The sequence below is a fragment of the Triplophysa rosa genome, linkage group LG24 (assembly GCF_024868665.1).
Source record: "Triplophysa rosa linkage group LG24, Trosa_1v2, whole genome shotgun sequence".
NCBI classification, from domain to species: domain Eukaryota; kingdom Metazoa; phylum Chordata; class Actinopteri; order Cypriniformes; family Nemacheilidae; genus Triplophysa; species Triplophysa rosa.
In genome coordinates, this window is record NC_079913.1 from 209,252 (window position 1) to 221,209 (window position 11,958).

The 11,958-nt window shown below is 39.9% G+C and overlaps 2 protein-coding genes across 8 annotated transcripts in view; both read right to left on the minus strand.

The window, feature by feature from the left end:
* Positions 1 to 11,958, minus strand: part of pthlha (parathyroid hormone-like hormone a) — a 93,327-nt gene that overhangs the window by 54,184 nt on the left and 27,185 nt on the right. The window lies entirely within an intron of this gene.
* LOC130547776 (E3 SUMO-protein ligase ZBED1-like) lies at positions 4,150 to 6,269 on the minus strand. The gene is made up of 2 exons (XM_057324049.1): positions 5,027 to 6,269; positions 4,150 to 4,888 (listed from the first exon to the last, which is right to left on the minus strand). Exons 1-2 carry the CDS (start codon positions 5,801 to 5,803, stop codon positions 4,487 to 4,489), a joined length of 1,179 nt encoding a protein of 392 aa, XP_057180032.1. The 5' UTR covers positions 5,804 to 6,269; the 3' UTR covers positions 4,150 to 4,486.

The following is an 11,958-nucleotide window of genomic DNA, read 5'->3' on the forward strand; positions in this document are numbered from 1 at the left end:
CAAAATAGACCACAGGGACTTCGCTTCAGCACCAGAGCCTACAACACGTTCTCAGTTACCAGACCTTCTGTGTTTCATACAGACTGTGGCTATCAGAATATAAAGTAAATGGCCTGATAAAACATTAGATTGAGTGATTTAACATTATTTATTAAAAAAAGTATTGTCAGGACCTCCGCCGCAAAAATAATATAGAGACCGCAGCCCACCCAAAGCCGTAAACCTAGGGGAAACACTCAGGGGCGGAGCCAGGGGGTGGCCAATGGTGGCCAAGGCCACCATAAATTAATCTTTGGCCACCCCCCGGACCCTCCACCACCGCTTTGCCGGCAACTTTTTTGCAGAACCATTTCTGTACACAGTTGTTCCCATATGGACGCATTTCAACAGCGTACCTCAAACAAGTACTTCTCCACCCAAACTGAAGGTGGCGGTAATACACTCAACTTGAATTTCAACCACCAACACAATTACAGAAGAAGAAGTAGTGTTGTTGTTTTTCGCGGACTTTGCACGTGCAGTAGGAGGACTGTCTGTTTCCCGCCGCGAGAGGTCACAGGTAATTTAACAAGAAGAATTAAGTTATTCACTATGTTTGAAATGTATGTATATTATGGCTGGCGTGCTGAAGTTGAAACAGACATGGTAAAGTTTGCCAAGTTAATTTAGGCTGTTAACTTAGCAGTATGAAAGTCGCAAGATATAAACAGTTTCACTGTGTCAGTGTCATTTAAAAGAGCGTTGTAGAAGGCCATTAAAAGTAAAGTCAACTTTCAGTGCTGATTTAGCTTAATGGTGGTGCGTGGTGGTCTGTCTGTGTCATATCCTTGAAAGGGAATTAAAATGTTTTGTTGGCACTTGGCAGCCAAATGATAATATGCAAAGTATTGCAAAGGTATATTTTTGAAATGCTTGCCCATAATGTTAAGGTTACTATATTTTGGTTTTGCACCTCTCAGGCAAAATGAAGAGGAAAATTACTTCCTACTTCGTCAGTCAGTGTAGTAAGCCGAGTAATGAGAGGAGGGAAAGTGGTGTGGAGAGAGAGATGCGAGATGACAGTGATGAGACAGAGTTAGACACTGAAGGACAGCGCTCATCTGTTGCTCTTCATGGAAGTGAACATACAGGTACAGTACACCACCTGCCTTATTAGCTGAAGTACTTACAGGATTCTGCCTTCAACAGCCGATGTGCAATTTACTTTTCAAAGCCATATCAGCGGGGGGGAAATGTTAATTATCTTAAAATCTGGCATGCTGGCAATTTGTACTTTTCTGTCTTTACCAACAGATGATCAACCTGCCAATTCAGATAGTGACAGTGATGGTGGAGTAGATCCCCCAGAGTGTGCTCTGCAAAGTGGATGTCAAGGTAGGTTACAGGATGCCAACCACAATCCAGAAGTTACTGCAGTGTTACTGTTTGTATCTGTTTGCATTAAATGATAACATTTCAAGAATCTTATTTCAAATATGTGGTTTTGATGTGATATCAAGACATATTAGTGTCATTATTTTAACCGAAGAATACGACTTATGTAAGTTTGAGTGTGTTCTGTGATATTGTAATGTTTGTTTGATAAAAGTGCATTCTGGCATATTCTTATGTCGTGTAAATTGTCATTATGGTGTGAGCTTTATCACCAATTAAAAAGACACCACCTTCTGCAATGCCACACTGTTTCAGATCTTTTTTTAAAATCAGTTTAGTAATACATTAAAAAGCTTATGTGGATCTTCATGATGTAATTCTACATGGCAATCACTGCCTGTTTAAGTAAATGAGTGAGTGACTAAGAAACACTACTAGATCCACAGTGACTTGCCACATAGGAAAAAAAAGATGATATCAGTTTCTGTGCTACCCCTGTGTGAGCTATGGTCTCAGTCTGGCCACCCCTATGAAAATTGTCTGGCTCCGCCACTGGAAACATTGTACATGTATTACATTTAGCAGACGCTTTTATCTAAAGTAACTTACAGTGCATTCAGTCTATACATTAGTGGTGAAGTGGATCACAGTTGATCCGTACGGATGGGAATGCATGTACGTTTATTCATTACAGTGTAAGACACAGTTATAGCGTGGATGCACTCTCTCTCTCTCTCCAGTATCTTGATGAGCACAATATGAAAGCGCATTCTCGTGTATATTTGAACTTAAAGCGCTGCGTGAGGCTAGCTGTAAAGTTAAAGTAATGTTGTGTTGAGTCAAAGCTCAAATGACACGATCCAATGCGCCATAAGCGATCCACCAAAAAACCTGAAATGTGCAGTTTTGACGCACCGCCCATTCAGTAATGCATTTGAGAAGACGAGAGAAAGTCAGTCGAGATCCTCCATGATCGCCACCTCATCACACCAGTCACATTTATCATCTCTAGAGATCCATTTGTCCGCGGTTTACTCTGACTGCACGTTTATATCATATTTATTTGTTATACTTTTACATTTTTTGAAATGTTTGCATAGGCCAGAAGATAAATATTAACTGTTTAGAAAGAAGGTTCTCTGTTGAATTGATCCGTTGATATCTTTAGGGTATTTTCACAACTTCATTATTATAAAAGTCTCTAAACGGCTCATATTATAATAAGAAAACTATGATGAGCATTTACATTTGCTGATCCGATCTGTGAACCAAAATCCATAAAATAATCTGAGCTATGAGTTTTGTGATCCGTTGCACCACTACTACACGTCTTTTATCAGTACACAGGGCTCTAGACTGCGACCAAAATGCTCGCAAATGCGACCGTTTTTTATAACGTGCGAGATATAATTTCACAGGGTCGCATTGGTGCGAGTGCGTAAAATGAATTTTTGCCCTCCCAAAGATTTGTATGAACATTTAATGTGATTTATGAGTGGTGAATGACGCGCTTGTGATTAGTGCAGGAAAGAGTGCTCGTCACTCCCTCTGTCTCCAAACTAAAGCGTGTGTTTGACTTCATTCGGTGTTGCGCAGACCGAACGGCATAAAAGCATCGTGGGACAGACTCTGCTCCATATGCTTTTAAAACGCTCTCACAGAACATTGATGTCATATGCCAATCATTCTGCACAGCGCTTAATGAAGTCGAACGCGTTGGTTTCTGACCTGTCTCTCTCCCACACACTTTAATCAAAAGCAAGGTCGGAAGTCAGAATCAATGTTTCACGTGGCGCATTCTGAGAATATTTTTACCTGAATGTTAATGTGCACAAAAACACGTTGCCTGTTCTTCCCTGACAAGTGGTGTGCGTCAATGTCTGCTAATGTCCGATTCACGACGTGATGACTCATTTGAACAGATTTATTTTGTTGAAACAACTCGTATATCAAACATTGAACTCACTGTCGAGACTCACTGTCTGAACCCATCAAATCAGTCACTCAAAACACCTCAGAACACAAGCGTGCTTAGACCTTTTAACAAGAGCGGTTAGTAAGATTTAGTATTTAAAGTTTATTTATGACAACGTGTAGTAAAGTACATATATAATAATTTAGTTCTGAGTTACTTTTGAGTTTTGAGCTAGCTAATTTGATTTAATTTTATGTGGTAAAAATAAAAAAGGCCAGTTGCAAAATTACAGCTCTTTGCAAAGAGGGCAATACATGAGGATTGTGAAGAGTGACAGGTTATATTTGTGTGAGATCATTTCATAGCCAATATATAACTTGAATATAAAACTAAATAATAACTGTATAAAATAACAAATACAACATTTCTTTGCATTTATTTTGGATTTATTGGGCTTCCAAGTGTTAACGCGCAAATATGAAGTGGTCCATAGCAGACTATTTTAAAAGACAAGAGTGAAAAATTAACAGAAAGATTGATCAACTGAGGTCATTATGCAAGATCTTTATGATTACTATAAAAAAGGGTGCGACCAAATTGTAAATTGGTGCGACAAACTGAGAAAGTGGGTCGCACCAGTGCAACCAGTGGGAAAAATGAGTCTAGAGCCCTGGTACAGAATGTGTGTTTACTGGGATCAAGCCAATATTAGGGTGAAACATTCCTTTAAGTTGAATTCAGAAAGTTACATAAAGTGACATTATTAATAAGTGCAAGTTTATTCAAAGTTCAAAATCACTTGTCAACTCCAGCAAATGCATTAAGCCAAAAATCATAAAAAATATGAAGAAACTAGGGGTGTAACGGTTCAGAGTACTCACGGTTCGGTTTGAATTGCGGTTTTAGGGTCACGGTTTCGGTTCGGTGTGTTCAAGAAAAAATGGCTACTGTCAAATTCAATAATTTTTATGTATTTATTAGGTAACAAACACTTAAATCTTCTGTCAAAAACAGGTTTCTTTACAAAACAAAAAATGATGCAGTTTCTTACCCCTGCAAAAGTCAACCTTCTAACTTAAGAACATGTGCATTATTGTGCTTCAAGTAGGCTACTAACATAAATGCATTTCAAAACCAACATAAAATATTTGGAAGGTCAGAACACTGGGTCACTCTTTATTCTTTATTTTAGTCAATTTAGATCTTCATGTTTTTTTGCAAGAAGATCAGTTTGTTAACATTTTCCGTTGCAAGTCGAGATCTGCTTGCAGAAACAATGTCTCCTGCAGTGGAGAACACTCTCTCGCTTGGCACTGATGTTGCACAGACACAAAGGTATTGTTTTGCAAGTTTTGCAACATGAGGGTACTTGCTCTCATGCAGCTCCCACCATGCGAGTGGATATGCATCTGTGTCAATGGAATCTTCTGCTTTGTATGACATTACTTCCTCCTCTACAATGTTGTCAAAAGTCTTTGTCTTGTCAGGTGCTCTAAAAAAATCTCCAAAAAGCTCGGACATTGCAGACTTCTTTACGGGTGGGGATTCAGGGGGATTCTGGCTTCCGGATGGCCCAGCTTCTGCTGCAACAGGCTGACCCTGCAAATATATTAAATTAATAATAGTTCATAGAATACATTTTTCACGCAATTAAAATGTTTCTTTAAAAACTTTATCAAACTACTTTTACATAGTATATATATTTTGTTTAATAAAATATTATTTATTCAAAAATACCTGTTGTTCAATGATCTCCCTGATGACCCCACTGCAAACATTTAAGCATAAGGCTGCATCCAGGTTAGGTAAAGACTTAAACCTTGGATCAAGGAATGATGCTCTGTTGAGATAGTCCTGAAGGTCAGGATCTGTGTATCTGCTTTTTAAGTCCTCACTGATGGCTGCCTTGGCATCTTTTATGGCAGGACTGTCATGATCTGCAGGATCCATTGATTTTAGTATCATTGTCTTTAGAGGGAGGACCATTGAGAGAGAGGGAGCTGTTTCTGTGCTTAAGAGAGTGGTGGTTGTCTTAAGGGGTTTAAGCAGTTGAATCATTTCCTCTGCCAGTGTCAGTTCACTGTCAGACAACACAGCAATGTCCTTGACGTTCTTCTTAATATTTTTGTCCATCAGGGCAGAGTAGATGGCAGGCTGCTGCTCCAGATATCTCTCCATCATGTCATAAATGGTGTTCCAGCGAGTTGGGGTGTCATGTATTAGTTTGTGTGCAGGTATATTCAACATCTCCTGCTTGACTTTCAGGGCATTAGCTGCTGTTGTGCTTTTATGAAAAAATGCTACAACTTTTCTGACTTTACCTAACAGACGGCTTATCTGTTGAAGTGCTACTGCCTTCTTTGCTGCAAGGTTCAGAATATGCGCAAAACATCCAATTTGCGGTCCTAGTCCTGCTGCTTCTTTAATGGCATTCACCATATTACGTGCATTATCTGTAGTGACTGGAATGGTGATATTAGGCCTCTCTAACTTCCAGTCTGTCACTGCGCTCATGAGTGCATCAGCCAAATGACTACTTGTGTGGTTTTCAAAAAGAGGGCATGTTTGTAACACAGCGCTCTCCAATTGCCAGTCCGAAATATAATGTGCAGTAACTGTCAAGTAGCTTTCAGTTGCCCTGGAGGTCCAGCTATCAGTTGTCAAAGCTACATGTTTTGCGTTTGCCAGTTTGTTTTCAATTTTGCTCCGCGTTTCATCATACAACTCAGGAATAATCTTGCTGCTGAAATGGGCACGCGAAGGGATTTCGTAACGCGGTTCAAGCGTCTTAATCAAATGCTGGAATCCCGCATCGTCAACGACGGAGTATGGCTGTATGTCTTTTGCAATAAAAACACCAAGCGCTTTTGTTATGGTCTTGTGTTTGTCAGAATGAGAGCTTAGTGGCTGTTTAAACGCAGAAGGCAGTGTGTGCTGCTGAAACTGCTTCGGTCTCACCTGCGCTCGAGAGCTGTCAACACGCGGGTGATGACGGCTTAAATGTCCGGTCATATTAGTTGTATTGCCTTGGGAGTATGGCACTCGCGTCATACAAATTTTACACACTGTGACTGTTTTGTCCACGTTTTTGTGACCATCGCTGCTGTAACGTATTGGAAACCCAAAGTGTTCCCAGACAGCAGACTTGTATGAAGCTGGAGGAGGCTCTATTTGCGGCTTATCCCCTTCGCTTGCCATGCTGAACAGCAGCTGTACACGCGAGGAACGGTGATGTGACGTCAGCAACAAAGGTACATACTAACAGCTGATTGGTAAGATACTCTCACGTAAAACGCACGTGGAGCGTAGGCTATTATTCATCGGAAGCATATACGCAGCCCTCTGTGATTTATGCGCCTTTTCCCCACAAAACTGTATTATAGATGCGACATCAGAGTAATCGCGGTGCACGTGCGTTCCGAACCGTGGAAGGAGAACCGAACGGTTCGATGTTTTACCGAGAATCGTTACACCCCTAGAAGAAACATATTTAACATTAGTATTAAATCATTGTGTCAAAGAGCAGGTGTAAAACAGCGTGCCTACATAATGTAGGAAAGATTTTGGCTGTTAAAAAATAAAACTGAAGCTGATGGTTTCTATATAATGGTAACATGTCAATCCGTTACTGTACATACACATCTCATATTTGACCAGGTTTATGAGCTCTGCGTCCATCAGCCCACTAACAGGTCATAATTCATTCTCACATTCACTAAGGTAGTTACACCTAGCAGCTTAACACAACATAAATCTCTTCAGTGTGCACTTGATGATTTTGTAACTTCAAGCACATGCACGGTTGGACCCAACATTAACATGAGAGGAAACCACAAACCATTCATTATAGTTAAAGATTTAAACACCTTTCACACATTCATATCACGATGTGTGCCATAATAACAAGAGCTTTTGTAGCCTCGGCAGAACCTGTCAGTCATATAATAGTGAAGAGCTGTTCACACACAGCATTCAGATTCTGAATCAGGATTCTGTAGCGCTTTAAAGTCACTCATTTTCAAGCTTTCTGTGACAGAAGCAGCTTTTTGTACGCTCATGTGAAAAGGTCCACAGTCCAGAGATTACAGAGTATAGCTTTACAAAGCCTTGTCATATTCTGTTATCCACTGCCATAATTATGGGAAAACACATTTGTTCCAGATTTGTGTAATGTAATCGTACAAAAGCACATAATTATTAAAAATTAAGAACATAAGACTCAGATTCATGAAATAGTTACCAAATGTCAACAAGATTGTGTTGGGTTTTCCCACACGCACATGATTTGGAAGACTAATGATGTAATGATAAAGAAACTGAAAATCACTGAAAATGATGAATTTGAAGTTTTGATGAGAAAAGAGATTTTTTCTTGGCATTTAGTATGAATATGTTCGTTTTAAGGATATTTATAAACTAATGTGCTGCAAAACATGATCAAAAGTCACATTTAGAAGACATTCAGAAGTTGGTGGAATGATTTTAATGACACACGGTGTACTTCAGCATCTCATCAGGTTCCAGCCTGTGATGTAAACTACAAGCTAGGGCTGTGCCGATAAACGATATCATATCGAATCGCGATAGAATGTATTTCAAAAACGATGATAAGCTATTGTCATTTTGACTCGATATGAATTAATCTTACAGTCTAACAGAACGCAGAAATAAACGCAACAACAGTCAGTCAGCGTGCAGCTTTTATCATGCGCATCAATGTACAAAGTCCATTTCATACTGCACTTGGCAACGAAAACTCGACATGAGGAGGAAAACATGACTGGAAGCGGAAACAAAGGTGAAACTAACCTCGAGTTGTCATCACGCGGTTTATCAAGTGTCTTATTTTTTTCGCAATCGCCGGTTAAACAAAACAAACATGAGGCGCAATTGAAAGCGAGTTACTTCGAAACTCAAGCACAAACGTTTTTATATCCATCGTTAACATATCTGCTAACATGAGCTGGTGCTTATGAAACAAACCAGCGCTGCCCTGTACAGATCAGAGATGTAATGAAGCGAGTTTGTGTGCACATTAAAATATTGAACCTTGTATGCAAGATGCTTGCATGATTAAAGAAATGTACAACAGTTTATGTGAGATGTCTTTTTGAAAGACTAAGGTTCACTGAATGCATTGAATGAATCCCACTACTCGAGCAAGACATTATTGCAGCGTTATGTATGTGCGCAGGTGCTGAGCCAATAGCGTTCGAATGTACACAGTAGGGATGGGCGATATGGCCCTAAAACTCTATCACGATAATTCCTGGTATTTGTTGCAATAACGATAAAAATGACGATATATCCATAACGCCATCCACCGCTGTTTTTTGCGTCAAGTGATAGTAGCTGCATGTAGTCTAGACCCTCAGAAAAACAAATATTATCAAAAAGTAAAACTTACCCCAAATCAAACAGCTCCTAAAATATACCTACAGTATTTTTGTAAATATAAAATATAATAGTGAGATTCGACTTCAAAAGGTTGTAGTAAAGAAAAGTTAAATGAACTAAAACTCAATAAACACATCATGTCATACCTAAAACTGTATATATACTATTGTTGGGTGGAAACGATCGATCGCATCACGCTGTCAATCACTCTCTCTTGAACTGTGTGAACCTTCTCTTCTCACAGCAACATTCACTGAATCTGTCTATGACTCGCGCTACAGAAAGAGAACAGAAAAATGCGGATAAAAAGAAATCTAATTAAATAATCCATGCTTTTATACGCTCATAAATGTATTTAAAATAACGTAATACAAACTTGCATAGTACTGTATGTAAACAGGCAGCAGTGCTGTGCACGCTGTGTCGCTATGAAAGCACATGTGGGCGCGAGCTGCGCACGGGACGCTCCGTTCATCCTGTATATAACAGGCAAGAAATCATATTAAACAATTTGCGCACGCGCGCATAACATCTAACGAATGTTTAAATAAATACTTTTAGCCAAACTAAATGTTGTGGTGTAACGCATTATGACTATCAACGAATACTTAACAAACTAAATAAATAAAACGAAAGTGAAACTAAACATTAACTCGGACGCATCTACAGTGCCAACCTAAACGAGATTTAGAGCTTTAGTGCAAACTCTTTCTCAGCTTCACGTCCGCCCTCCGCTATACCCGTTTTCACTTCACATGTGAGCTGTGAATGGGTCTCACAAAGATATCTACAAAGAGAGGGGATGACGTCATCAACTAGAATTTATCGTTTATATCGCGGGAAGACTAATTCCTATCGTGTGGGGAATTTCTACCGGTATATCGCAAACGATATAATATCGCCCATCCCTAGTACACAGTAACAGAGCCCTTTCATTGGTTGAATGTACTGAATGAACACTCCTTTTACTTAACGAGTCAATTGAGTCAAAATGAGACTGAATGAACTGGTACATGTTGTTTATGGCCTAATATCCTCTGTGTTGCAACAGTGCATTAATTTACTTGAATTTTAACTGGTTAAAGGTTAACTTTAGTTAATAAACTGTATTTAAAATAGATTATATTAAATACAGTTTTTAATTAAATTTATATCGAAATAAATATCGTTATCGATCAATATAGAAAAAAACTATCGAGTTTACTTTTTTGCCATATCGCCCAGCCCTACTACAAGCTATTGGCGCCCTAACTTCCTGTTCCAGTCAGTGGAAACGATGGCAAAGCTTCATATTTCAAGACACCTCAGAGGGTCTTTGAGCGTTCAGTGATCATCTAGTGCTCCTTCAGGGCTCATGAATCTCAGTGTTCACTCTGCATTATATACACCAACTTGTGTGCTTTTTTCAACCGTACGACAGCATTAAGATGGCTGCGAAAACTCCCATAAAGCAATCAAGTTTAACACCATCATTACCAACATGTCATACAAAAACTCATTTGTGCACGTAACATGTCACGTACTGTAAACACCAATCCAAGTTATGCATCACGTTCTGCCAATTACAGCAGAAAATGATTCCCATAAGACCGAGGATTCATCCCCACGATTGAACGCATACCTGAAACACGCAGACAGATTTAAACAACATGAAAGTAGCAGTGAAACCACAGCGTTCCATTCCAGAACATCCTCGGGCTGCACACGCACACACGCACACACGCACACACACACGCACGCACGCACACACACACGCACGCACGCACGCACACACACACACACACACACTAACAGCACAAAATATTTACAAGAGGAAATAGCAGCGACATGCAGACTCAGAGCTGAGATGCTGTGTGGTCCTCGTCCATTATGAGGCACTAGAGCCAATCAGAGCCCCCGTACTGATTCAAGGGGTCTGCCATACATCACCAGTCTAAATCTAGAGACTCATCTTATATTAGGCCCAGCCGCAGGTGTGATGTCATGCACTTCAGCTCATAAACAGCTGAAAACTAAATAAATAAAGTACTTATTACTAAAGTCTCCCGTCTAAGCTGAAAAACAAACATTACAAACTTATTTCGGTGATCTGCCGACTGTGTGAATTCTGTTTTGTTTTTCCATCGCCGCGTGTTTGTTTTATTTTTGTGGTGGAGTGGATGTGTACACTGGCTTTAAGTGTAAAATGACACAAATTGAATTATGCCTGAAATTAAAACGTGAGTAAAGGAGTCATTGGATGATAACAGAACAATAACAATTTTTACTCTTAGAATGCTGATGGCATCTGGAAGAAGCTGAAGAGATCCGCTAACTATAACTGAAAACTGCAGCAAGTTTGTTATTTTTGAGTTCTCAGATCTCTCCCTCATTTCACTCATGATGGCAACCAGTCTGACGTCCTACCGGCCAAACGCACATATGCAAAACTATGACCCTCCTCTTAAGCCTTCAAGTTTTTATCGGCACGCTGGATTATTACTTTTGATCGAGCGTGACTTAAAACAACCCATGACTGAAGGATTTTAATTCATTTCTCCCCACCTTGACTGAAGAAAACCTTCCAGAAGAATTGCGCGCAGTGCTCCCGGGGTGCTGCCCTCTCATGGACTCCATCTGTAAACACACGAGTGTGTTCTTCCTGCATTCGCACATACACAGAGTAATTAAACACAGACCGTCTTCATCACACACTCCTAAACACCTCAGTGAACCGCTTCTCTTTTTTTCCTCCTTCATTTTCCCTTTTGCCCAAACCAAAGAGCCGCCCAGAACTTATAAATGGGAAAGGAATGTATTGACCCATTTTCTGTGCGGCGTTTGGACTTCCACATTTCTCCTCCTCTGTGATGTGCGTTTCAGAAATGATTTACACAGGGATGGAAGGGGAATACATTTACAGAAGATGAGCTTACACATCCTGAGATTATAAATGACTAGAAACCGGTTAATGTTTATTTTCTTTATTCCGGTGAATATCTTGAAGTGTGTGTGTGACATTGGTCTGATGATTAGAGAAGGAAACTCGCGGCAGGTAAGAGCTCTGAGTGATTATGTTGCTTTAACTTGTATAAATATTTATGGCCTGATTATTTTGGGTCTGCCATATTTTTTCACTATGCCAGTCGTAAGACTGCATAAACACAGAGACCCGACATCTGAACAAGCTGTGCAGAGTCCAGACGACACTTTCACACCTGACCACACACACACACACTCTTACAGGTCTGTTCATATGCGGTGTTCAGAGACACACACACACACACGCACAC

What these genes read in the sequence shown, in the direction of transcription:
- LOC130547776 (XM_057324049.1), bottom strand. Translation starts at nt 5,803, where the DNA reads ATGAGCGCAGTGACAGACTGGAAGTTAGAGAGGCCTAATATCACCATT. An exon ending in GGGAGATCATTGAACAACAG is followed by an intron (nt 4,889 to 5,026) that starts GTATTTTTGAAT and finishes ATATATTTGCAG; the next exon opens with GGTCAGCCTGTTGCAGCAGA.